General features: G+C 54.6%; 1 protein-coding gene across 1 annotated transcript; it reads right to left on the bottom strand.

The window, feature by feature from the left end:
- Positions 1-204: 204 nt before the first annotated feature.
- On the bottom strand, positions 205-21236 carry ADRA1D (adrenoceptor alpha 1D). The gene is made up of 2 exons (XM_060613162.3): positions 19256-21236; positions 205-1618 (listed from the first exon to the last, which is right to left on the bottom strand). The coding sequence occupies exons 1-2, from the start codon at positions 20382-20384 to the stop codon at positions 1014-1016; spliced, it is 1734 nt and encodes a 577-aa protein (XP_060469145.3). The 5' UTR covers positions 20385-21236; the 3' UTR covers positions 205-1013.
- Positions 21237-25907: the final 4671 nt, after the last annotated feature.

Genomic DNA, 25907 nt, shown 5'->3' with positions numbered 1-25907 from the left:
TGATTACTGTTTGATTCCCAAGACTAATCATGTGAATTTTAAAAGCCACCAAACTCCTGAGTCCTTTGGTCAAGCTAAAATTCCCAGAGGATAGCAGCCATCAGTTGAAGAGGCCTTAAGGTGCAATTAGAAAGTGAATGCAGACCCAATCTATCCTGTTGTGGGGCTTTAGAACTTGAAAGATTTTAGAAAAAAAAAAAAAAAAAAAAGTAATTCTTTATGGGTTACAAGCTAAAGAGGGACAGTTTGCACAGTTTGGACAAAATAGAAGTACTCTTACCAATAAATATGTCTCAAAATGACAAACAAAGCTCTTCCCGTTTGATGGCTCCAGATCCCAGCAAGAAGTGATGGGCACAGGCACTACGTACAGAGTGTAAACAGTAAGGCCCTTGGACATAATGAGGGGCAGGGCCGGGTGATGGGGTATGCACGATAGAGCCTCTGTAGGGGGGAGTGGGTCCATGGGTCAATACAACAGGCTTGTAGGATGGTCACCCAATCTGCCACCAAAGCTTGTTGGTGGTGTTGGCAGGTCCACTGGGTTCCTCCAGTCGGCAGTAAGGAGAAGTTCTGTCCATTGAGAAGCCTTGGCCCCATGGACTTTTTCCCCAGGGGAGGCGTTGGAGACAGCCAAGCAGGGCCTCTGTGCCCCTTCCTCCCCAGGAGAGGCAGGCCTACCTGGCCATACTTGAGGCTGTCTACCCAGGGTTCAGAGCAGGGATGGGACAGTGTTTCTCAAACAGGGATTGGGAGCCAGTGGCCCCACGGAGCCCAAAGCCCCTTCCTCTTCAAGAAGGAGCTCCGGGCACCTGTGTCAGGAGGGGGCCAAAACTTGTCAAGTTTCAAAGGCCTTACCCCGGCCCCAGTTCCTCAGGGAGGCCAGAGAGCAGCCGCCCTGATCAGTGTCCGGGTCCCTGATGCCGCACCGGCCTCTTGAACAAAGCCAGCCTCCCTCCCTGCCCTCACCTCACCGCGCTCCCCGGCCTAGCTCAGGGCCTAGCTCGGGGTGCTTAAATATCAGTCTCCCGGAGGTTGCTGTAATCGGCCAATTCGTAGGCCTGGCAGGTGGCGCCTTCGGCTACTTCGTGGGGGACTCCTAGGGACACCGCCTCCACCTCCGCGCGCAGGGTGCTGGCGGCCTCTGCGCGCTGCGCACTCCCGGCGCGGATCTTGTGCGACAGGCTGGAGACCTTGGCGCGCAGCTGGGTGGTGGGTCTCCGGAACGGCCCGAGCAGCCTCCACTCGCGGAAGGCGCAGGGCGACTTGCGACGACCGGCGACAGGAGGAGCCTGCATCTCGGGCGTGCCCGGGGAGCCGGGGGCGGAGGGTGCGGTGAGGGCCAGCGGGGCTCCAGGAGGCGCGGCGCCCGGGCCGGGAGCGCAGTCGGGGTGCGGGCCGCCGGTCGAGGCCCGCCAGTGGTGGCCGTAGACGCGCCAGAGGGGACGGCGGCGCCGGCGACGCCGGCACTGGCAGCGCAGCAGGCGGAGGAAGGCGCGCTTGAACTCGCGGCTGGAGCAGGGGTAGATGAGCGGGTTCACGCAGCTGTTGAAGTAGCCGAGCCAGAAGATCACCTTGAAGACGCCCTCCGAGGGCTTCAGCTGCGGGAACAGGGAGCCTGCGGGGAGGGAGGGGGGCAGAGACCCACGCCTGTTAGATGCCCTCAGGCGCAAGGTCATCCACCAGGGGCTCTCAACGTATCTCCCCCAAGGGGTCCCTGAGAGAATTCGAAGGGTCCACGGACTTGGAGGAAAAATCATCTTCCATTTTATTCACTTCTACCTGATATGGAGCATTTCCCTCCATGATGAGTGTAGCCAATAAACCCGAATAGAATGAGACCCAGCCATAGGAAATCACGGCTCTTGTCGCTCAAAACTGGTGCTGGCTTGGCAGTTTCACCTGATTCCACCTAATTGGAATTCCACCTAATTGAGCCAGCTCAAAACTGGTGCTGGCTTGGCAGATTCACCTGATTCCCCGCAGATATTTTCCTATCACATTCAGTTGCTGCAGATGCTTTGCAATGTTGTGTATGCTCCTATTTGGAAACGACAGTCATCAGAACCCACCACTAGATAACCCTGCTTTTAATGCCTTAACCCAGAAGCACGTCACTTACTAGATCGCAGATTTCATTCACAAATATTTTGATGTTTTCAGTGAAATCGGTTTTATTTGCAATCCTCTGTATTTTGGCTTATGCATTTGAAAGCATAACTCTTAAGAAGGGCTCCACAAGCTTGCCAGCTGCCCAGGTAGTCTCTAGCACAGAAAGGGTAAGAACTTTTGAATTAAATGTTGACCAAGGCTTGCCCCACATCAGGCACTGTGCTGGGCTCACAACAAACATGGCCAGGTTCTTTCAGTAGCTATGTGCATAAAATATCAAGGGAATGAAGATGGGGGTGATGGCAGTGTTCAGCATGTGGGGTGGGGGTGGGGCTACCAGGGTTCTCACAGGATGGACTGGAGTCTGGCAGGACGAGGAGCAGGTGTTAGGAGTGGAGGGGACAGGTGGGTAAGAGGATTACAACTTTGGGGCCTGGGAGTGTCCTATGGGATACGCTGAGGAAATGTCATTTGGGACAGATGGTGAAGAGCCTTAAATGCTGGAAATTTCAGGGGCGCCTGGGTGGCTCAGTCGGTTAAACATCCGGCTTTGGCTCAGGTCGTGATCTTGAGGTTCATGAGTTCCATCCCCGCGCTGGGCTCTGTGCTGACAGCTCGGAGCCTGGAGCCTGCTTCAGATTCTGTGTCTCCCTCTGTTTCTCTGCCTCTCCCCCGCTAGTGCTCTGTCTCTCTCAAAAATAATAAACATAAAAAAATTTTTTTAAAAAATGCTGGGAATCTCTGTATTTATTTGTGAGTAGTTGGGAGTCATGGATATTTTCAAGCAGGCAAGTGACAGAGCCTAGAATTAAGGCTCAATAAACACAATGCCCATGGCTGTTGGAATGCAGGTCAGGGGGGCTGTCTCAGCGGAAGTGGTCAGGCAAGCCTCTGGGGATGGCTTTGCGGGAGCAGAGCGCCAGGCAGGAGGGAGTAGGTGCACTAGGATCTGAGCTGTGTCAGAAAGACCCTCCTCACAAACTTCTCCCCTGGCATCCCCACCACGGACCTGAAAGAGTCACGTCTTCAAAAGGCACCTGACAAAATGCAAGGGCACGACCCAGAAGGCAAAAGCCACCGTCTCATGCTCACATCCTCAGCAGCAGCAGGGGGAGGGGGAAGGTGGCGAGAGCATGGCATCCCAGGCAAAAGCTGTGGGTGGGTGCCCGTGAGGCTGAGCAGGCCAGGTGCAGGGGTCCTTGACAAGTCAGGGGACCCGCTCTCTCTTCTCTTTGCCCCCAAAGAAAAATGAGCAGGGTCCCCTCCAGAGGGGGCAGAGGCACCGTGCCCCCTTCTTTGACCTGGGAGCCCTTGCACATCACCCACCTCCCGCCATAGGGAGAATTCCTGGTACCAAGAGACATGGTGATGGTGGCAGAAGAGGAAGGTCACACAGCAACACGAGGGACAGGTCTCTCATACTGTGGTCACACAGCCCTGAGCAAGTTATTTGGCCATCCAAGTCTCACGTTTTCTGTGAAATACAAGAATATTTCTCGGGGCGCCTGGGGAGTTCAGTCGGTTCAGCGTCCGACTTCAGCTCAGGTCTCGAGATCCGTGAGTTCAGGCCCCGCATCCGGCTCTGTGCCCACAGCTCGGAGCCTGGAGCCTGCTTTGGATTCTGTGTCTCCCTCTCTCTACCCCACCCCCGTTCGTGCTCTGTCACTGTCTCAAAAAGAAATAAACATTAAAAAAAATCAAAATAAGTAAATAAAAAGAATATTTCCTAGGAAGGGATTTGTGAAGATTAATACATCTCAGATGCAGGACTTAGCAGGCTCTTAATAAAAACACTGGTGTGTCTTTATTTCCCCTCTCCCTATTCTGTGGCTTTTGAGAGAGGACAACTCAGCCCCGGGAAGGGACGCAGCTCCCAGCTCTGGAGAGGAGCCAGGAACAGAAGCTGAGACCTGGTGGGTTCGGGGGAGGCTGGGCAATCAGTCAGCATATGTTGAGAAGATAGTTTCCCCCGGGAGAGGAGTTGGACAGTTGTCCTCGGAATGTGGGGGCCACCAGGGTTGACCTCAGGCTCCAGGAAGGTGGCTCTCTGAATAGCATCCCTCAATGGCTGCAAAGTAAGACACAGTGCTGAAAATAACTCTGACTCAGGCCACAATTCTTTTATATTTAGCGCAGGATGACAAATCAGTGGACTATGCTTTCAGCTGCGAGCCTGAAGCCGGCCAAACAGCATGGTTATCAGCGTGGTGTTTACTCAGATCGGTGGGTGATATGGAGTATTGTACTATGCCCCGGGCTGTGTTATAAACACTATTCTAATTTATGCTCAAGCAACCTGTGCAGAAGCTTGCTACAGGCTGAGAATTCCTTACACACAAAGAACCGGGAACCACGCAGCCTTTCTGCCCCAAGATTTTCCTACTGTGTCCTGCTGAGGTTCTGTCTTCCTTTGGGCTCTCCCAGAAGCCGACCCTGAGGCAAGGATTCAAGTGCAAGGTGCGAACTGCGGGCAACTGGGGGGCACAATCCCCCTGGGAGCTCTGGGAGACCGTGAAGTTCAGGGACCTCAGAGCCATCCCACCAGCGGAGTGAGGGAGGTGGGGTATCTATACACCCATTCCCATCAGTCACTGGTTGGACTACTCCCAAGGGTGTTAATTTCCCACACCTCCTGCCTGCTGTGTGAGTGGATGATGAGGATTTTGGTGGGTGGAGAAAGCCCCTGGGCAAAGATGCCGGCAGGCCTGGGGTGGAAGTCAGCCCATGCGCCCCTCGAGGTCCAGGGGGTGGGGTGGGGTGGGCGGGTCACTAACAGCATCTGGCACAATCGTTTCATGTGCTCTCTGCCCACTGTGCGCAGACATCTTGCCCGGAAGATACAGACGTCCGTGCCTGGGCTCCAGCTTCCACAGGCAACAGCACCTCTGTTCCCCTCACAAGTGGCAGTTCTGAGCCTCACACCCAGCGCTTCCCAGAGTGCTGCCGTCTGCCCTCCATGCCTCCCCGCACCCAGTCTCACTCTCCCTGCTGTCCTGCCCGCCCCCCACCGGCTCCAACCTCTAGCAAAGATCTCTGGGGTCGGAGGGGCCTGTGGGCACTTCCCGGCCCTTTGTGTGCATGGATGAAATGGGGAATTGCCCCGAGATCCCTGAGGATGGGCCTTTGGCTGACGGGCACTGTCCCTGCAATGCCGGCCTGCTGTGGGGACGTTGGTGGACAAGCCCTTTCTGGGCCACCCCCAGCTTGCTGGTCCCTAGCCACTTGGACTTTCGGGCTTGTGGCTACTTCAGGCCAACCTCGCCTGTCTTGCCTTCTCGTCCCTCTCCAGGGGCCCACTGCACGCCTCTGCCAGCCCCATAGCCCAGCTACAGGAAAGCCTCAATGAGCACAGGGGGCTCTGAGACCAGGCCGCTGTGTCTCGGTACCCGGCAGCCCCCTTCTCCGTCCCCGAGCTGGCTCCCTCTCCCACTCCCCGCACTGTCCCCAACCTTCCCTGCAGGCCGAGGGCCCAGGTGTGCTAGCTCAACTTGGCAGCGGTCATTAGAAACAGCGGCCCTCGTGGGACACCCTCCCTCAGTTCCCACCCCTCTCTCCCGGCGCCCAGCGTCACACCCTGGCTCTCCTTTCCCCTGTGGCTCCCGCTTCTCTTCAGCAGTCTTCACTTCCGTCTTCTCGTGCATCGGCTAAACGGCCACGCTCGCTTCTTGCCGCCCTCTGGCCTCTGCTCATCCTGGAGTGCCCTTCCTCTTTCCTCCACCTGTTAGTGCCAGCTCCAGAGGTGCCTCCACCTGGAAGCCCTCCTTGCGCTGCCCCTCCCAACCTGGCGGTTAGGTGTACTCTCCCCATAGCACATCTTCTCACTTCTAAGGGCCAAGCTGCAGGCTACTGTGGGTTTCCTATCTTACCCTTATTATTTTTTCCCCCCCCAATGCTTATTTATTTTTGAGAGAGACAGAAAGAGAGAGAGACAGAGACAGAGCACGGACGGGGGAGGGACAGAGAGCGAGGGAGACACAGATCCAAAGCAGGCTCCAGGCTCCGAGCTGTCAGCACAGAGCTGGACGCGGGGCTCGAACTCACCAACTGTGAGCTCATGACCTGAGCCGAAGTCGGACGCCTAGTGGACTGAGCCACCCAGGCGGCCCTGTCTATCTTATCTTTAAACTGGAAAGCTCTCCACGTGTGCTTGGCACATCGTAGGTGCTCCACACATTCCAAGCCCTCTCTCTGTCACACCCTGCATCCCATCCGTCACCAACAACTATCGGTCCTGGAATCCCCCCACTTGGTGCCACCCTCAAATGACTATCCTCATCTACCCAAAGTGCCTTTCCGTAGTTTTTTTTTAAAAAAAGTTTTATTTATTTACTTTTGAGAGAGACAGAGATAGCGTGAGCCGGGGAGGGGCAGAGAGGGAGGGAGGGAGAGAATCCCACGCAGGTTTCACGCTATCGGCGCAGAGGCTGATGTGGGGCTCAAACTCCCGAAACCATGAGATCATGACCTGAGCTGAAACCAAGAGTCAGAGGCTCAATGGACTGAACCACCCAGGCGCTCCTCAAAGTGCCCCTCTAAGTGAGCCCCTTGCTCCAGCCCCAGAAGCCCCGCACCTTGTCCTGTACACAGCAGCTGGGGAGGGCCTTTTAAAAAATAAGCCTGAGCACTTCTTCACTCAAAACCCGGTTTCCCCTCCTCACTGCAGCTCCTCGCCCTCTCTTTCTTCTCTGTACTTCGACCTTCTGCCAGCCTCTTGGGTTTCTCCTATCATCCCTGCTTAGCCAAGACTCCTATCCACTCACACCTCAGATGCCCCTTCTCAGTCTTCCCGTGTCCGCATCCTTCTGGATTTGGGTTGTACTTATCCATCCAGACCCTAACTCTGGAGCGAATCACCGGCTCCCTGAATACATTAGGGTCCCCGCCCTCAGCTCTGTCCGGGGCGTCCAGTGACCTCGCCGCTCACCCTCAGCCCGCTCTCCCGAAGTCCTGCACCAGCCCCCTGAGCCTTTACTTCCCCACCTTTGCCTCCTCTGGAGCAGCTGATCTCGCTTCCTGTTTCACAGAGAAAACAGAAGCTAAAGAAGCCAGGCACTTGCTCAAGCCTTCCTCACCTCTCCTCCTCCTTGGTAATAAAGGGGTCTCTCCTCCTGCCCGAGGTCAGCATCCCTGCTGATGGTGCTCTCCATCCATCAGTCCCCTGCAAGCATGCCCCTGTCACAGCTGCCCCCTCTCTGCTGGTTCTCAGGCTATGACGTCATTCTCTCTATTCGTTCTGTCCACACCTGCCGACGCCTCTTCCGCACCTGCTCCTCACTGCTTTGCTGCAACAGCCCCACTCCTCCCAGATCCCAACCTGCAGACGCCGCTCTCACCCATCCCTGACTCCTCTCATCACAGCCGTGGCTCCCAGGGCGCCACGCTCTTGGACTTTCTACTCGGTGTCAATTTCCTTTGCTGCTTCTTCCGCACGTCTCCGCTGCAAAATGTAGGGAGCGTCCTTCTCAGAAGAGTCTTTGTAATCTCTTCCCTTTGCGTTCTCCTGGCAATTTCATCCCCGCTTACTTATTTATTTAAATATTCATTTATTTTGAGATAGAGTGCAAGCAGGGGAAGGGCAGAGAGGGAGAGGGAGACACAGAATATGAGGCAGGCCTTAGGCTCCGGGCGGTCAGCACAGAGCCGGACGCGGGGTTTGAACTCACGAACTGTGAGATCATGACCTGAGGCTGAAGTCCGACACTTAACTGACTGAGCCACCCAGGCACCCCCCCCCAGCTTGTGGTTTTAAACACTGGCTTTAGGTTGATCATGCCCGCAGCTCTATTTCCAGCTCAGATGGCTCTCCCAGATTCCAGACTCAGATCCACCTGCCTCCCAGACGTCTCTACTTGGGTGTCTACTGGCATTTCACACTTATCCTGACCTCGTGAAGCTTACATTTCATTGGGCAAGGCCGGCAATGCATAGGATAAACAAGGAAAATGCAACCATATCAGGTAATAAAATATGCTAAGGAGAAAACGTACTGCAAGGAAGGAAGATGGGAGGTGTGTGTTCATGAGTCTGTGGGTGGCTGGGGGTGGTGGTATAAATTTTGGATAAGGTGGCCAGGAAAGGCCTGCTGAGAATGTGACATTTGAGTAAAGAGCTGAATGAGGCATGTGGACACCTGGGGAAAAAGTATTGCAGGGAGAGGGAACAGCGAGTGCAAAGGCCCTGAGGTGGCCCTGGCATGTTTGAAGAACAATGACGAGGCTGGTGGCTATAGAATGGAGTGACTGAAGGCAGAGAGGAAGGGCCTGAGGTCAGAACTCAATAGTACCCTACTCCAGGGGCCCTCCTACCCTGTACAAGACACTATCATCTCCCGCCTTGAGGAACTCAGTAGCCTCCCCACTGTCTCTTGCTTGCACCCTTATACCCTGCAATCTATCCTCAACCCAGCAGCTAGAGTGATTATTTTTTTGTTTTTTAAAAATGTTTATTCATTTTGAGAGAGAGAGAGCACATGTATGTGAGGGGGAGGGGCAGAGAGAGAGAGAGAGAGAGAGAGAGACAGAGAATCCCAAGCAGGCTCCGTGCTGTCAGTACAGAGCCCAATATGGGGCTCGAACTCACGAACGGCGAGATCATGACCTGAGCCGAAACCAAGAGTCAGATGCCTTACCGACTGAGCCACCCAGGCGACCGTAGAGTGACTCTTTAAACATATAAATGGATCATATCACTCCTTGGCCTCCCAGACTCTCTAAAAGCTGCCCTTCCCCCTCTCTGTTAAGACCCCATGACCTACACAGCTCAACATGTGGCCCCCAACCTCTCTGCTGTCCCCTCTTCCTACTTGCCCCCCAACTGTTCCAGCCACACTGCCCTCCATGTTGCTTCTTGAACATGCCGGACACGCTCCCACCCTGGGCCTTTGCACTTGCTTTGCCTTAGAATCTTCTTCCCCCAGATACCCACAGGGCTCATGCCCTAACTTTCGTGGTGACATCTCCCTGTCTTCCCACGGAAAATTGCATGGTCTTCCCGCCTGCGACCCCCCACCCCCCTCAGCTGGCACCGTTGCTGCCCCCTGGCACTTCCTGCCGTCTCCCGTGCTATTTTTCATTTTGTCCATCATCTCTCTCTGCAGCAAAGTCCACAGGGCAGGACTCGTGCCTGTTTTGCTTGGCACGGCACTCCCGTGGCCCCAGAGATCTCCTGAGCACCCCGAACACACAGTAGGTGCTGAACGCTTGCTGTTTGCCGAAGGAGTCCCTCTTCTCTACCTTACGTGTCCACCCGGCCATCACGCCCGGGACATTTGAGTTTCTCTCTCGAGGGGGTCCCCCTCCCTTCACCTCGCTCCTGAAGCCTTTGCTTAGTCTGGCATCTCATTTTGTTTGCATGGCTGGGACTGCCCCTGGGGTCCTCTGGCCTCTCCACTCTGCACATAGCTGCTGGAGGCCTTTTCTAAAACGGGTTTCTCTCCTTATCCCTCTGAAAAGCGTGAGTGGCTTCTGGTGGCTCTGAGGACCAAGCCCAGCTCTCTGGTGTTGCATTCAAGGCTTTTTAGGGCACGGTGCTGTCTACAGCTTGCTTCCCTCCAAATCTGCCCCCAAGCCAAAGGCTGAAGCTGCAGGCAGGACTTCCCACAGGGATTGGCCTCCTGCCTTTCTGCTTGGCCCCAACTGTTTCCTCCCACCCCGTCCTCTGGCCTCAGGTCAGATGTTCTCCCCACCAAGCCTGGGTGCCCTTTCATGCAAGCCTGCATTTTAGTAAAATTTGTTACTGCTCTGTCTACCCTTCTAGGCTCCCGGTTTCTCGAAGGCAAGAATGAGATTGATGGCTGTTTCCATCCTGGCCGTGAACACAGGTGCCTGACCCCAGAGCAGGGGCTGAGGGGTTGTACTTAGGTGCCTGTGAGGAGAGGCAGTAAGAACGCAGGTGGGAGATGACCGCAGACCACAAACAACTCCTGCTTGCTTCTCTCTTCTCCTTGACCTTGCTCTCACGTGAGCGTCCATCAGGCTTGCTCCCACCTGCCCTTCCCCATTCCCTATACTGGGGCGCCTCTGTCAGCAGCCTAACCTAATGTCCAGGGAGGGCTGGACGTCCACCAGTCATAAAAGGCAGGGCCTCTCCTTTGTTGGCAGGTAAGTTTATCCTATGGTATGTTGGCTGGGCCAGCCTGGCCCACACATGGTTGGGGACACTGACACAGCCTGTGAGGTTTGTGTTTGGGGCCTTGATGACCACAAGCCAGTCCCCTCTCCTAAGGACCGGCGACGTCCAGGTGTAGGAGATGCTACTGAGGAGCCGGCTAGGCCTGCAGCTGGACCGATCTGGCCAAGCAAGCCTCGCTGAGGAGTGGCCGCTCTGAAGCCATGGGGCGGACTGTGTGATTAACAGCACTCTTCTGGCATCACCACAAGGAAACTTGTTCTTGGCAGAATGTCAGAATTCACAGCCAGTCTTGCTCATAACTTGCAGCCGACCATGAAATATCAGGCTGCACCCCAGCCTGCCCCCTCTCCCACCCCCTCCATCACGAGTCACTTTTCCATCCCCAGGCAGCCATTCTCTCTGGCCAGAGAGATAGAGCGGGGTTAAAAATACCACATTCAGGGGTGCCTGGGTGGCTCAGTCAGTAAAGCCTCTGACTCTTGATTTCAGCTCAGGTCGTGATCTCGTGGGTTCGTGAGTTTGAGCCCTGCATTGGGCTCTGCATTGATGGTGTGGAGCCTGCTTGGGATTCTCTGTCTCCTTCTCTCTCTGCCCCTCCCCTGCTCTCTCTCTCTCTGAAATAAATAAATAAACATTAAAAAAAAATACCACATTCATTTAGATATTCAGGCATCTTCTTGCCAGCAGGGCTAGGAGAGAAGGAATTCCCAGCCCTAGACTTGCTTTCTCTCTGCCACTTCTCTCAATGTCTCACTCAGTGGCTTTCAATAGCTCCTTTGTCAAGAGAGGCTGGGACCTCTGCCACCAGCAGACCTCTTTGCTATACTCTAAAGGGTCAGACAAGCCTAATAAAGCACACTTGAGCTGAGACCTGAAGACCTTGTGAGGCAGTGAGCCATGCATCCATCTGACGAAAGAATTCCAGACAGTGGAAAGGGAATGTGCAAAGGCCCTGAGGCAGCAGGGCACCTGAGACGCTGGAGGCCAACACAGAAGTTAGGATCACTGGAACGGGGAAGGGGAAGGGGAGAGTGGTATGAGATAAGGCCATTTTGAAGTGGGCACAATCATGGAAGGCTGTTGGGAAGAAGAGACCTGGATAGGGGCCCGTTCTCAGATGAATTGTGAGAACACAGAGGGGTGATTTGAGGGCACTGTGGGGCCAGCTGTGCCAAGCCAATTCTCTTGGATAACTTGCCTTGCCAGTTTTCCATGGTGAGAGGTAACTGGTAGGTCCCCTGGCTTGAGACGGACCAGGAATAGATCAGAAGTCCTGTGCCCCCCATGCTTGCCTCAGGATCCATGAACTCTGTGGGGCTGGCAGGGAACTACTTGTCTGGCCTTGGACACCCTTCTGTAGCAGCAGGGATGTAGGCAGAGGAGCAGTTCCTAGGTACACCCTGTCAGTGGTCTTCCTTCCTTCCTTCCTTCCTTCCTTCCTTCCTTCTCCCCTCCCCCTATCTTCCTTCCTTTCCTTCCTTCCTTCCTTGCTTCTTTCCTTCCTTCCTTCCTTCTCCCCTCCTTCCTTCCTTTCCTTCCTTCCTTGCTTCTTTCCTTCCTTCCTTCCTTCACTCCCTCCCTCCCTCCTTCTTTCCTTCTTCCCTCCCTCCCTCCCTCCCTCCCTCTCTCTTCCTCTGTCTCCCTCTCTCTCTTCCTCTCTCTCTCTCATTCATAAATTCATTCATTCATTCATTCATTCATTCATTCATTCTTAGTACTTCCTAGCTCTATCTGCTGAATCAGGGACTAACTCAATATCACTGAACAGCTGAGAGCTCAGACTGTGGTCTTTAAATGATCATTTACTACTAAAAGAAACTAAGGCTCTTCAGAGAAATGGTGGCTCCCAGGTTCTGGGGGGAAAAAAAGTACAAGCTGAGCCTGAAACATCTTATCAGGCATCTGAGCCTCTGACCAATCTTAACGGCGCCAAATAGAATTCTTGGCCAAAGCCCTGAACCGGAATCTGATCAAGCCAGTTTATAGGAAGTGCAGGGAACAGAGGGACACATTAAATGGCACCATGTGGATGCAAACTGCAGACTGTGGGCAACTCTTTAGGACAAATGATCTGGTTTCCTCACCAAATAAATTGCAAGGAAAAGGTGGGGAGAGGAGAATCTTACAATTTAAGAGACCTAGCAGGCAAATCAACCACCTGCAACATGTACCCTATTTGGATCCTGATTCAAACAAACCACAAATTTATGAGGCAACTGGCTACATCTGAACACTAAGTAGACAGTATTTGATATTAAACAATCATTTTTTTTTGCATTATAATGGATTGTGGCTATTTTTCAAAAAGTTCTTGCATTCTAGAAATATATATTGAAGAATTTACAGATGAACTGATATGATGTCTGGATGTTCTTTCAAAAGAATCCTCAGTGGTGGGGCAGTGGGTGGGGTTTGGGATGAACCAAGACTGGCCTTGGGTTGGCGATGTTGAAGCTGGGTCATGGGAATCAAGGAGTGGAATGGTGGGTGCCGGGGGCTGGTGGAGGGGGAAGGGAGTTGTCAATCAACAGGTATAACGTTCACTTAAGATGAATAAATTCTGGACATCTACTGTGCAACACTGTGTCTACAGTTAGCAATATTGTATCATACACTTCAAAATGCGTTAACAGGGCAGGTCTCATGTTAAGTGTTCTTCTCCTAATAAAACAAAACAAACAAAAAAGAGTGCTGTGCTTTGCCACTCAGACTCTTGTCCTGGAAGGATGTGAAGAGAGGGAGGATGTGGGTTCTACCCCTCCCTCCCTCTGTGCACATTAACTGAGCACCTACTATGTGCCAGGTTCCGCAAAGGCACGGAGAGGGGATGGCTTGCCAGCCCTTTCTTCAGGCTTTTGGGCCAGGGAACAGTGATGCCACTACTTAGGACCTGCAGCAAAGCATCCCCCACCGCTCCCCCCTGTGACCGTAGGTCCCTGCACGACCTCGGGGAACTTGGGGAGATGAGTCCTTCCACACTCTCAGATGCACATGCACATGCTACCCTCCGTAGCTGGCTGCCAATGTGTGCTTTCCAGTCTGGACACCAATTCCTCAGCATGGCTCAAGCCTCTCTTCTGCCTCCTCCTGTCTTCTCTCTAATTAAGCCACAAGATGATGACAGTCAAGTTAGAAAGCACATGCGTTGCAAGAATATAGCTTGATGACTATGTGATGTGCACACCCCAATGTAATCACTGCCCAGACCAAGATCTAGAACATTCTCAGTCCTTCAGAAGGCTTCTTTTTATTAATTTTTTTTTATTTTTTAAAATTTACATCCAAATTAGTTAGCATATAGTGAGTTTCTTTGCTCTCTCTTCCAGTCAATACCACCTACTACACATACCCACTATTCTGATTTTTCTCATCAATGAGTATTGCCTGGTTTTGAACTTCATACACATACAATCATCTAGTATGCATGCTTTTAACTTCAGATCTGGCTTATGTTGCCCAACACAGCGTCCGTGAAATTCATCCACCTTAACTGCAGGCAACACGGTTGTTATTTTTCCTCGCTGTGTGGTAGTTCAGCCAATGAAAACACCACAATTTGTTTCCCTTTTCTCCTGTTGATGGCCTCCTGTCTCATCTTGTGACCCCTCTTCTTACAGGCTCTCCATTCCACGTCTCCCAAGCCACAGAGCACCCCACAAATATCTTCACGTTTCTGTATCTACACATGTATAGTTTCCTCTGCCCTCATGCTTTGCGATATGTGTAAGAATATTGGCCATTACAATGCACTGTGATCAAAACATGTGAGGAGTGTTAGGGGAGCATGAAGGAGTACCTAACTAAATATAGGGGTGGTCGGGGTGGGCAGTGATATCACAGGGCTGAGACTGACAGTGTGGGAGGGAGGCCCAGGTATGGCTCACAGATGGCTGGAGGTGGGGTTCTGGGACTGTGGCTGGACTGTCCTGGGACTTCTGGTATCTGAGCCTCCAGACAGCTTGTACGCCCTGTATTGGAAAGGGGACTGTGCGCTCTGAGCCTCGAGGCTGCTTTGCGTGACTGAGCACATTCTGAGGCCAATTCGGAGGCCAGTGAGGCTTGGTGACCTGCCCAACCAAGTGCAGGATGGGGGTCTGCCTGTGGTTGCTAGGGTGGGGCTGTCATGAGTGAGTGAGTGAGTGTGTGTGTGTGTGTGTGTGTGTGTGTGTATAGGTCCCAGGGGGGAGTTTTTCTGCAGATGGGGGCTTGCCAGGGCAAGGTTCCCCCAGTTCCTTTGCTCCCCTCTTGCCCACAGGGATTTCTACCCCAAACACTGGCCCATACCTCTGGGGGGGTGAGAGGACTCCTGCATTAAGTGCCCTGGGCCAGAGGCTTTAATCAGGTGTACTTCCGGCCGGCCCCAGCCTGCACCATGCCCCCTTTCTCTGGGCGTCCTCGGTGGAAGTCTTCAGGCAGCAGCTACAAACTTGCTGCCCCTCTCCAAACGTATTCCGTAAGTTTGGGTTCCTCTAGATGTCAGGAGGGGCCTTTACACAATGTCTTGTGATTTTCTAAGTTCCGCGCCAGCTTGCTGGGGTGAGGGGAGGGGGGACATATCTGAAAGGGCTTCCAAGAGCCCCTCCTCCACAGGCCCCAAGAACTGGTGACCGTATATTCTGTTGTTCAGCCTGGAACACCTCTGAGACTGAAAGGGGAGCATCACTAGTAATCATGCCCGTCCACAGGCATAAATAACCAGGACTGGTCCTAGGCAAACCAGGATGCAGGGGCACTCTGGTGGACGGGATGGCTCAGCTGGGCATCAGCAGGGAATGCCAGGCAGGTGGGCACCCTCCCATGAGGGTGAGCGACGCTTCTTGTGTCCATACACAGCTCCCCGGGTGCCCCAGAAGGAGCCAATGCCGCCCTTCCTGGCCTTGTGACTGGCATCTTGGGGTCAGACACGTGATAGAAAGAACATCAGGTTCTTTGAGCTGACCCTCTGCCTGCCTGTCATGTGCCCTGCTGCTGCTGTTGCTGCTGCTTATGGGGAAAGGGGACAGTGGAGGTGTGGGAGATCCCTCTCCTGGCCCCTCAGGATTTCAGATGCGGTGTCTGCGTCTCACTCAGTCTTTTCTAGCCAATGTCTTGGGCCCCCAGAGGCTCCGTGGTTCAGGACAACGGGTTTGTGTCTCTCTCAGCTGTCACGCTGGCCTGACCCACAGCATTTCAGGTTTATAGATGGCAGTCCCATGGCCCCAGGACCAGTGACCCTCTGGGACACTGGGATCCCTTCCTAAGGGTCTCAATGGTCTCTGGGATGTTGGGGTTGCTCACTGGCTGTGTCACCGCTGTGGCTGTGGCTCCTACTTCCACTCAGCTTTGTGTGCAGAGGATTGGGTGAGGGGCACCCTGGGTCTGTTTGACAACCCCTAGGTTGTGGCCCTACTAGGTGCCACAGTCTATAGTCCGAGCTGGCACACACTGTTCTTTCTCAATCCTTCCAACTCTGGTGCTGGTCACACCTGGCATGGAGACCGGGGCCTGGGAGGAGGGAGATGCCTGTCCTCCTGGTGCTCTCCTTCTCTGCCGCTTTCTGGTTCCTTCAAAGTGGGTGCTCCCCGAAGCACTGTCCCCAGCCCCTCTCTTCTCTTTGTCCCTCCATCCTCTTTCTGCGAGACTGTACCCCATGCTCGTGTTTTGGCAACCACCTCCATTCTTGGTCCCCTTTATCTAAGTTCCCAGCATCCCCCGCCCCAGCCATATATTGGTACTTTCATACCAAGATATACCATCCCCTTGGATCCCACATTCCCCCCAAAAGTTGTTGCTCAGAATTTTCCCTGTTCCTTCAAAGAAACCTCCTTCCTCCCAGGCCTGGGCCCAGTGCTGGGGGTGTCGGGACCTCCTGGCCCCTTCTCCTTTCTGCATAGCCCTCAGGCCACTCCCGCCCCAACTACAAGCTCTGCTCCCCCTTCTCTCTGGGGCCCTGCCCCACCCTCCAAGCCACACCACGGCGGATCAGAATATTCTGGTTCCCTGCTTGGCCTCTGTCCTGCGTACTCCTTAGTGCCAGATTCCACTCAATTTGGCTCCACCAGGGCTCTGGGCTCTTCCCTGGGGCTCAGGAGGCTGGGCACAGCACAGACTGGCAGGAGGGAGGAGACAGGGACACGCTGGGGGTCCCACACCAAGCGTGAGGAGCAGCAGAGATGGAAGGATTGAAAAAGAGCCAAAGGCCATGGAAATGTAGGGATGACTTCCTGGAAAAGCAGCACACGTGCTCTAAATGTCAAAAAAAAAAAAAAAAAACCCCACAAAAACCAAAAAACAAACAAACCCAGTAGCCCTTTGTTGACTGTTAACAGTGAAAAACGTGAAAACTAACGTCCGGCAGAAGCCTCCATCAACACCCCACGGGAACACCCTCGCACGGAATACGATACTGCTGCTAAAATGGACCGGCGTGGATAAATCTCACCAACATAATGAAAAGGCAAACTCAAGAATGATGTGCACGGCCTGATGCCATTTACATACATCCTAAAGTCACACTGTACGTTACTATGGATGGGGATGTCAGCGATAAGAGTATAAACAGACGAATGGGGGTAACAGACTCCACATTCACTTCTCGGGAGGGAGGGAGAAAAGGAAGAAGGGACAGCAGGAGGGGACTTACTTGAGGCCGGGTTCTATTTCTTCGAAAAGAGAAAGAAAAGGATCTGAGGCAAATATGGCAAAATGTTAACATCTGTTCAATATGGGTGATTATGGGTACAGGGGCGCTTGGTATATTGTCTTCTCCTTATCTGTTCATCATTCTGTAACCCCAAATTATAAAAGAACATAATTCTGTACACAGCTTGATCATTCCCTACAGGGGGCCAGTGTGAAGCGAACGGCAGAGGGGAATGAGGGCACCCGGGACGGGGCACAGCTGGGCAGGGACATGGCGGGGGTTGTTTGGGGGGAGAAAGGAGCCTGGGTGGTGAGTCTGGTCGGGGGGGCAGAACGTTCTAAATCCTGGGCAGGTTTCTAAAGGGGGGGGGGCGCACTGGCTTTCTCCTGCCTGCCTGCCCAACCCTCCAAGTGTGTGGCTCAGTGTCCCTGCCTCCCTCCACCCCCACCGCAGCCTCTGGCTGGCTGATTTCCAAGTCAGTGATTTATTCAACGAGCAGCTGATATATTCAGCAAGCAGCTACTATAATAGCAATGGCTTACATGGCACTCACGACATGTGACGTTTGTATGCACACGTAATAACTCACTGAACTCCTGCCGTGGCCCTGCAAGTGGGCACTGCTACCATCACCACCGTCCTGAATTTGCAGATGCGGAAACAGAGGCACAGAGAGGTTCGGGGATTTGCCCGAAGTTACACAGTGAGTCAGGGGCAGAGCTGGGACTTGAACCCAGGCTATCTGGAGCCGGAGCCCGCGGGGCTTGCTGCTGTGCTACGTTGCTCCTTACATGCCAGGCACTGTGCTGGGCACTGTGGATTTGGTGACCACACAGCCTTGGACTTGAAGAGCTTCTGGCCAGTGCGGGGAGGTCAGGCACCAGCCAAGCAACACGCAGATGTGAGGGAACAGAAACTTGTCCCCTCAGGGAGAAAAATACAGAGAAGGACACGCTGAGACTGAGGTGTCTGGGAAGGCCTCTCTGAAGGGGGACACTGAAACGGAGACCTCAGGTTAGCCGGGGATGGGGGTGGGGGGAGCCAGGCTAGACAGAGGGAAGAGCAAATGCAAGGGCATGAGCTCGGTGTGGGCAAGGAACTGGAAGAGGGTCAGGGGAGCCAGAGCGCGCAGTGAGGAAGCGGTAGGGTGGCAAAGTCATGAGGCCATCACTCAAGGCCCTCCTTCCAGGAGGGGGACCCTGTGTCCGGGTCTGCCCCCGCTGTCCTGGTTTGTGCCTGTGATCCCAGCATAAATATTCATAATGTCTCATTTTGGTTTGGACAATAATAAATTTGAAGGTCACCCTCACAGGCCATGGTGGAGAGTTTGGATTTTGTTTCCAGGGCAGTGTGGAAAGCATTGAGGGGTTTTAGTAGACAGCGACACGCTAATCTATAATGCATAAAGTTCACTCCGGCTGCTGCGTGGAGAGGGACTGCAGGGGAGCAGGAGGGAAGCCCTTGTCCCCTTCCTGACTCAGCCGCACAGTGTGGAGGGAGCGAGGCCTGGGAAAGGCAGCTCGGGAGGCCCCAAACTGAGCTTGCAGACATGGGCAAAATGACTCAGGGCAAATGCGTCCCCAGAGATGCTGCTCCCCTTCTGCTCCCTGTGCTGACCCAGCCCAAGGCCCTCTAGGAGGGGCCTTCAGGGGTGGAACTAAGCCCCTGAGAACAGCCGCCTACCTCCCAGGGCGGCAGGGAGCCTGCCGAAAGAGATAAGAAAGTTCTCAGAAAAAGGACTCAGTAAATGTCAGAAACAACCATGAACGATATTAACTTCCCATTTGATAATTTGCCCCTATCCCTTTCCTTCTCATGGCACACAGGCACCCCCCCCCCCCCCCCCCCAAGAGGAGATTTCGGAAGTGAGAGCCCAGGGCTTTCACAGACACGGAGGAGTGAGTGTGGGAAAAAGCAGGTGGCTTCCAGTACCTGCTAATGTACATGCATGTTGGCCTTGAATGAAAGTAGGCCCACCCACAGTGCACCCACCTCCGGGGGAGGGGCAGGGGGTCTGGCATTTACATCTGGGTGTGTGCTGGGAGGGCTGGTATGTAGAGGAACATGTACACCGCTGACCACATGCTATGGGCATGTGCCCTCACAGGTTCCACCGACCTTTTATAGTTAGGGGGTTGGGCTCGGAACGGCAATTCAGAGGGAGGACAGAAGTCAGAAGCCTGGAAAATGAATCCTGCAGGCACGAAAGGCCTCTCGTTTGTCGCCCACAAAGTGCACCCGCCTAAGAGTCCAGGAGGGTTACTGAGTCAACCTTCCATGCTCAGGTGGAGAGGCACCCTCCACCCGGGAAGGCCATCCAAGTCTGGGTGCAGGGAAGGCACGGCCACAGGCTCAAGGCGGAAGGGAAGGGGCTGGAGAGGGGTCACTCACCAAGCGGCAGGACGAAGAAGAAGGGGAACCAGCAGAGCACGAAGACGCCCACGACGATGGCCAGCGTCTTGGCTGCCTTCTTCTCGCGGGAGAACTTGAGCAGGCGAACGGACAGAGAGCTGCGGAAGGTGTGGCCCTTGGCGCTGCGCGTCCCATGGGCCCCGTCGGCGCCGGCGCCCGCGCCGGTGCTGGCGCCGCGGCAGTGGATGCGCAGCACCACCTCGGAGGCCTTGCCGCGCTCTCGTTTGACGCCCGCCTCGAGGCTCCGCGTGGTGCTTCGAGCTACCACATACACGCGGCAGTACATGACCACGATGACGGCCATGGGCAGGTAGAAGGAGCACACCGAGGAGAAGACGGCGTAGCCTGCCTCCTCGGTGATGCCGCAGAAGCGCTCGTCAGGGGGCACCGGCTCCTTCCAGCCCAGCAGCGGCCCCACGGACACCACGAGGGCCACGGCCCACAGCAGTGCCAGGATGGCGGCCGCCTTGCGCTCGGTCATGATCGCGGGGTACTTGAGCGAGTGGCGCACGCCCACGTACCGGTCCACCGAGATGGTGCAGAGGCTGAGGATAGAGGCCGTGCAGCACAGCACGTCCACAGCGGCCCACACGTCGCAGAAGGCCCGGCCGAAGGCCCAGAAGCCCAGAACCTCCATGGTGGCCGAAAAGGGCAGCACCGTGGCGCTCAGCAGCAGGTCGGCCACGGCCAGGTTCACAATAAAATAGTTGGTGACCGTCTGCAGGTGGCGGTTGCAGGCCACGGAGAGGATGACCAGCAGGTTGCCCGCCACGGCCGTGAGGATGAAGGCGGCCAGGAAGACGCCCACGCCCACGCCCTGCGCGCTCACCACCAGCCCCCCGACGGCCGCGGTGCCGTTCACCTCGCCGCCCGCGCCCGCGCCCCCTGGCTCCCCAGCGGAGCTCCGGTTGTCCTCGCCGCTGCCCGCGCCCACCACGCCGCCGCCGCCGCCGCCGCCGGCGGCTCCCGGCACGCCGCCCACTGCCGGGCCCTCCGAGGCGGCCGCGCCGCCCGCGCCGCCCCCGCCGCCGCCCGCGCCGGAGCCCCCGGAGCTGCTGTCAGGGCGGGGTCCCTCGAAACTGACGCTCAGGAGGTCGCGGAAAGTCATCTCAACGCGCGGCCGTCGGGGGCCGGGCCCGGGCGCAGGACGAGAGGCCAGACAGGCGAGGGGCCCCGGGCATAGCCGCGGGGCTCGGGCGGCAGCCTGGCGCGCGGGTCCCGTCGGGGTCCTGCCCGAGTTGCTGTAACGCGGAGCGCGGCTGTCCGCCAGCGGATCGGGGCCGGCGGCGCGGCGGCCGGGGCTCCCGAGGCTGGTGTCGCGGAGTCGGAGCGAAGAGCCGGGGGCCGGGGATGCGCGCCGCACTCTGAGCGTGCCCAGGCGAGCGGGCAGATCGGCGGCTCAGGGGCCGGGCAGTGCAGGCAAAGCCACTGCGGCGCTCGCTTTCCACCGGGCGCGGGGGGCGGGACGGAGGAGGGGCAGCGCCGGGAAGGAGGAGGGGGCGGTCGGCGCCGAGGGAGGGGGCGCCCCACTCGCCGGGAGAAGGGGCAGTGCGCGCCGGGCGAGCGGCAGTTCTGGGGTCCGGAGGGGCCGCGGCGCTGACGCCCGCTCCGGCCCCGAGGCAGCAGGTCGCCGCGGGTGCCCCCGCCCGCCCTCTCTTCTGGCGGTCAGCTCCGCACTCCTTCCCGCGCCCCTTTCCGCGCCTCTGCCGAACCTCCTCCCCTTTGCCCCTCCGCCGCGTCCCCTTTCCTCCCGCCCTTTCCCCCTGACTCTCGGTCACTCGCTGGTGCCCTTGGGCGCGCGGAGCGGAGACGGCGCGGTTCCCGGGTCCCCGGGCTCTCGGGCTCCCGGCTCTGGCCGCCAGAGAGCAGCAAGCGCCCGGGATCTGCGGACTGCGGACTGGACCGCGCAATACCGCGGCGGGTCGCCTCCTGGGATTGCCTGGATGGATCTGCCGCACCTCCTTACTCCTTTCAAGCCGCCGGCCGGGCGAGGGTCTCAAACACCTCCGTCCAGTGCCGTGGAGTGGAGAGAGACCGGGAGGGATCAGATGCCAGTGTGGCCTGTGATGGGAAAAGGAACAAAAGACTATATGGTTAAGGCCCTCGGACCCTGCCCACCACACATCGGTTCGCATATACCAACTTCTGCCTTGTTACTTTGCTTCCTATCAGAAGTTGTAATAAAACTTCTTTGCTACACTAAATAAGTGGCCTTCTTCTGGGGAGGGAGGGTTTTAAGTGCAGGAGGGTGGGAAAGGGCACTTGGCCCGATGGTTAAAGAGTGGGCGTGGGAGGGGTGGGTGGGCAGACTGTCTGACTCCAAATCTGGGCTGTGTCCCATATGAGCTCTTTGACTTCTTTGTGTCTCAGTTCTTCATCTGTAAAATGAGGATAAGAGAAGTTAGTGTCTATTTAATGATGTGAACACTGGATAAGTTAATATGCATTGAAGCCTGAGAAGGGTGCCTGGGTTTGTTGGCTGAGTGAGGCTTGGCAGGGCAAGATTTGGACAGGGAGGGCTGAGGGCCGAGGGGTTGTGGAGCTGGTATGAACCGGAGACACAGGTGGAGGGTTGGGTTTGAGGAGACTCTTGCTAACTAGCAGGACTGGGTAGGGAGGGACAAAAAGGGATCATTCCTTTGATTGACGTTAAGATACTAAGCAGGGTAGGTAGGGATCATGCTGGACACTCTGGGTGGCAGGGAGAAGGGAATTGCAGGGCAGAGGTAAGCGTGTAGGTGCAGGATGAGGAAGGCTTGAGCTGTTCCAGGGAGATGAGGGTGTATTTGGAGAGCTGTCTGGGAAGAGGTGGAGAACTCACGGCTTTGGTGCCCCGCTAGTTGTGGATGACACAGGGCAGGATGTTTGAGAGTCCTAGATGAGCAAGTGCTTTGGAGAAACAGCAGAAAATGGGAGACATGTTGAGATATGGGTAACACCCTCTCATACCGACCTCCCCAGCCCAGGAAGCCAAAGCTGTTAGAGTCTGAGCTTAGAAACAGCTTTTCCAAGGCCCTCAGTTTTCCCATTGCATCGTCCACCTTTTTCTTGGGTCTTTGAGAAGTTACTGTAGGGAGTTGGAATGAAAGCAAGGCGAGCCCTGGTGGCCCTTGGGTTCTCTGCGATCCAGTGGCAAACGCTTCTATTTAAGATGGACAACTTAGCAGCTGCGTTTATCTCCCCTCCCTTATGAGACCCCCTTTAGAGCAAGTGTAAAGAAAAAGGAGAAGTTCATCCTACAACTGAGAAGTTAACTCCTGCACTGGTTAACCTGGACTTCAGCCCCTACGAAAGGTCATGAGGGATTTGAGGAGATCTGGACCTCCTCCTCCCTCATGAAGATGCTGCAGGCAGTTGTCACTTTCAGAGTCAGAATGCTGAATGGGAGAGAATGCTGATGGAGAAGGTGTTCCTGATAGGTATCCTGTTTACGGGGACCAGCAGCCCCCAGTTCCCTCCCACCCCACCAGCCTTTATCCGTTCATTCAACACAAGGTAATGACGGTTGCTTTAAACCAGCGACTGTTGCTGGCAGTGGGGATATGATGTTGAATAAAGCAAAGTCCCTGCCATTCTGGGGCTCACATTCAAATAGCAGAAAGCGTTCCTAAGAGTTAGGAGGAGGAGAAGTTTTCTCTGGTTTGATATCTGAGTCCGGGAGACTCTCTCCGATTAAATCTTCAAAGAAGATCTAAATCCAGAGGAACTCTTTTCCACTACTCCCCCCCACCCTCCCCGTATAGCAGTGGAATCTGAAAGGGTGCAAACTCATACATATCATTGGGAGACCTGGTTAAAGCTGCCACTTCCCGGTATCAGTCCCTGTGAAGAACACGGACATCCAGTCTATTCTTCAGCTGCAAACGGATCTCTAGTCCTAGCCTAACTTTTAAGCTTACCAGCGCTTGACTGTACCCCTGACTACCACCGGACCTATAATCCTGACTGACCCATGATCTCAGCCTTCCTGATCTCCCTAATTGCGCCATTCGCCCCAGATACATACTGTGGTCAGCAGGGGTGATGGGTGAAGGGGGGAGGCCTCAAGGCTACCTCCCCTCACCCTCAACCTAGCAGAGCTCGGAGCTCAGGACTGGCACCTCCTGGTGGTCGTGGGTCAGGGAGAATCCGGGGAAAGGATGTTGTCTGCCGGAAGGAGATACTTTGTAATCTGTCCTTCTAGCCCCATCCCTTGAGCCTGCAGGGAACTTGGGGCCAGTTATGATTTTTTTAAAAAGGTTTATTTATTATTTATTTATTTTGAGAGAGAGAGAAAATGCATTTGTGGGGGAGGGGCAGAGAGAGAGGGAGAGAGAGAATCCCAAGCAGGCTCCGTGCTTTCTGCATACAGCCCGATGCAGGGCTCAGTCCCTTGAACTATGAGATCATGACCCGAGCAGAACTCAGGAATGGGACGCCCAACTGACTGAGCCACCCACGTGCCCTGAGGCCAGTTATGATTTGATTATTTATGCTAATTTTTGCTTAAAATGAGGGGAGTTGGAAGTTAGTGGCTGTATCTCCCGTCACAGTGGAAATGGTAGAGGCTGGGAACGGGAGCCAAGAGAACGATACCCCACTCAGAGCCTGGCAAGCAGCCCACGGCTCTGCAGACCCTTGGAGTTGGTGTTTGCTTTGCAGCTGTGTTTGCTTCTGCTCCTAAGAGATATTCTTTCTTTCTTTTTCTTTCTTTCTTTCTTTTTAATTTTTATTTATTTATTTTTAAATTTTCCTTAGGAGAGGAAATAAGCTGAGAAGCAGGATACCGTACAGAGTTGGAAGACCCACTGGGGTGGAAAACTTTCCGAGTGGGGCAGAGATTAGTTGTGGTAGGTTAAAAGCTGTTATAAACAACCCCCGAGTGTGCGTGGCTTAGTGCAACGAAACTTTAATTCTCGCTTACTCAACATCCAGTGTGAATGTACCTGGTCGGCAGCTCTCAGGGACAGATCTCTATGAGGCGACTCAGGAATCCAGGCTCCTTCCAATGCGTGGCTCCACTCTTTCCCAGAGCCTGGAAATTCTCCAGGATCCTGGAGACCTTTTCTAAACTGTCAACGACCAGCTGCCCAAAGAACAGAGGGGACTGCGGCAGATTATGCAGACATTTTAGGAGCCACACACAACACTTCTGTCCAAGCCCATGCCCCCACTTAGATGCAAGGGGGAAATGTGGTTCAGCCAACTGCCCAGGGAAAAGGGAATGAATTTGATGACCATCCAGTCTGTCTGTGCTGCAGGACAGCAAGAGTCCCAGGAAGAATTGATGTGGGCATTAGTTAGGCAATGCCTCGTGGATGGATTGTGAGAAGAGTAAGTAGATTGGCTTCTCTGAACCCCAGCTAACACTCCATCCAGGCCCAGTGGATGCTTTTCATGTGGCTCTTCCTTTCTGACCAATCCTACCATGCACATGGCCAGCACAGCCTGCTACAAAAAGGTGAGTTGGGATACCAATGAACTGGCGATGGTGAGAATTCCAACTCACTCAGCTCTGGGAATGCACAAGGGGAATCAAAGTGAGCAGTGGAGACTCAGCTAGCATTGCTTTAACCTTCATGGAGAGTTGGCGATCCCTTTAGAGTAGAATCCACCCACCGCCAATGGGGAATCTCTCATCTTCCTTTATCAGTGCTGAAAAGTCTACCTTATAATTTGGATCTCCTAACTCCAACAACCAGTGTTTCTCACTACATCACATTTTCTTTGTACCTGCTGGTAGAGGTGACATACAAAGTTACTATCTCATCCAGCCCCTGAGATCAGATTACCCATTGTGTGTAATGCCAGGAGAGGAGAAGACGGTCCATAAGAATCTTCTGTGGTAAACGAAAAGAACGATGAGAAAGTTCCAGGGATAAACTTTGCTAACCTGACCAATTCTCTGACCCTCAAACAGAGCAGCAAATGCTAACGAGGGAGATTTCCTAACACAGAATTGAAATAGGCCGGTCAACTGAGAGGAAGTGGCCTATAATCAACTGGAGAGGCCAGGAAGGGTTGCATGACTCCAATCCCAATTAGGGAGGCTGAGACAGCTCCTGCTGGGATGTCAACCTTCCAGCTCACAAATACGATGGCCCAAAGCCATTTTCCATTTCCTTTCTCCTGGGCCAAGATTTGCGGGAGAAGACAGTGAAAAAAGGAGGATTTCCCTTGATAATGATTCCCTGGAGGATAGAGGGATGGAGGAAGCAAAAAAAATCCCAAGTATCCCAGGAAGAAAATTAGGAAGTGAGACTGGCCTTCCCCACTTTAGTGTTCTTCATGCCTTATCCCTTGGGCTCCTACTAAATTCCCCCTTCTTCTCTCTTCCGTAGGTTAGTCACTGATTTTTTTTTTTTTTTTAATTTTTAAAAAATGTTTTTATTTATTTTTGAGGCAGAGAGAGACAGAGCATGAGCAGGGGAGGGGCAGAGAGAGAGGGAGACACAGAATCCGAAGCAGGCTCCAGGCTCTGAGCTGTCAGCATAGAGCCTGACGCGGGGCTCGAACTCACAGACTGTGAGATCATGACCTGCGCTGAAGTCGGACGCCCAACCGACTGAGCCACCCAGGTGCCCCTGTCACTTATTCTTTGATCCCCCATTTCCCCCATGAATGTAAAATGGTGATAATAACTGTCCCACGT

The sequence above is a fragment of the Panthera onca genome, chromosome A3, assembly GCF_046562875.1.
Source record: "Panthera onca isolate mPanOnc1 chromosome A3, mPanOnc1 haplotype 2, whole genome shotgun sequence".
NCBI lineage: Eukaryota > Metazoa > Chordata > Mammalia > Carnivora > Felidae > Panthera > Panthera onca.
The sequence above is the reverse complement of the archived record's forward strand: the minus strand, read 5'-3'. Positions and strand labels throughout refer to the sequence as shown.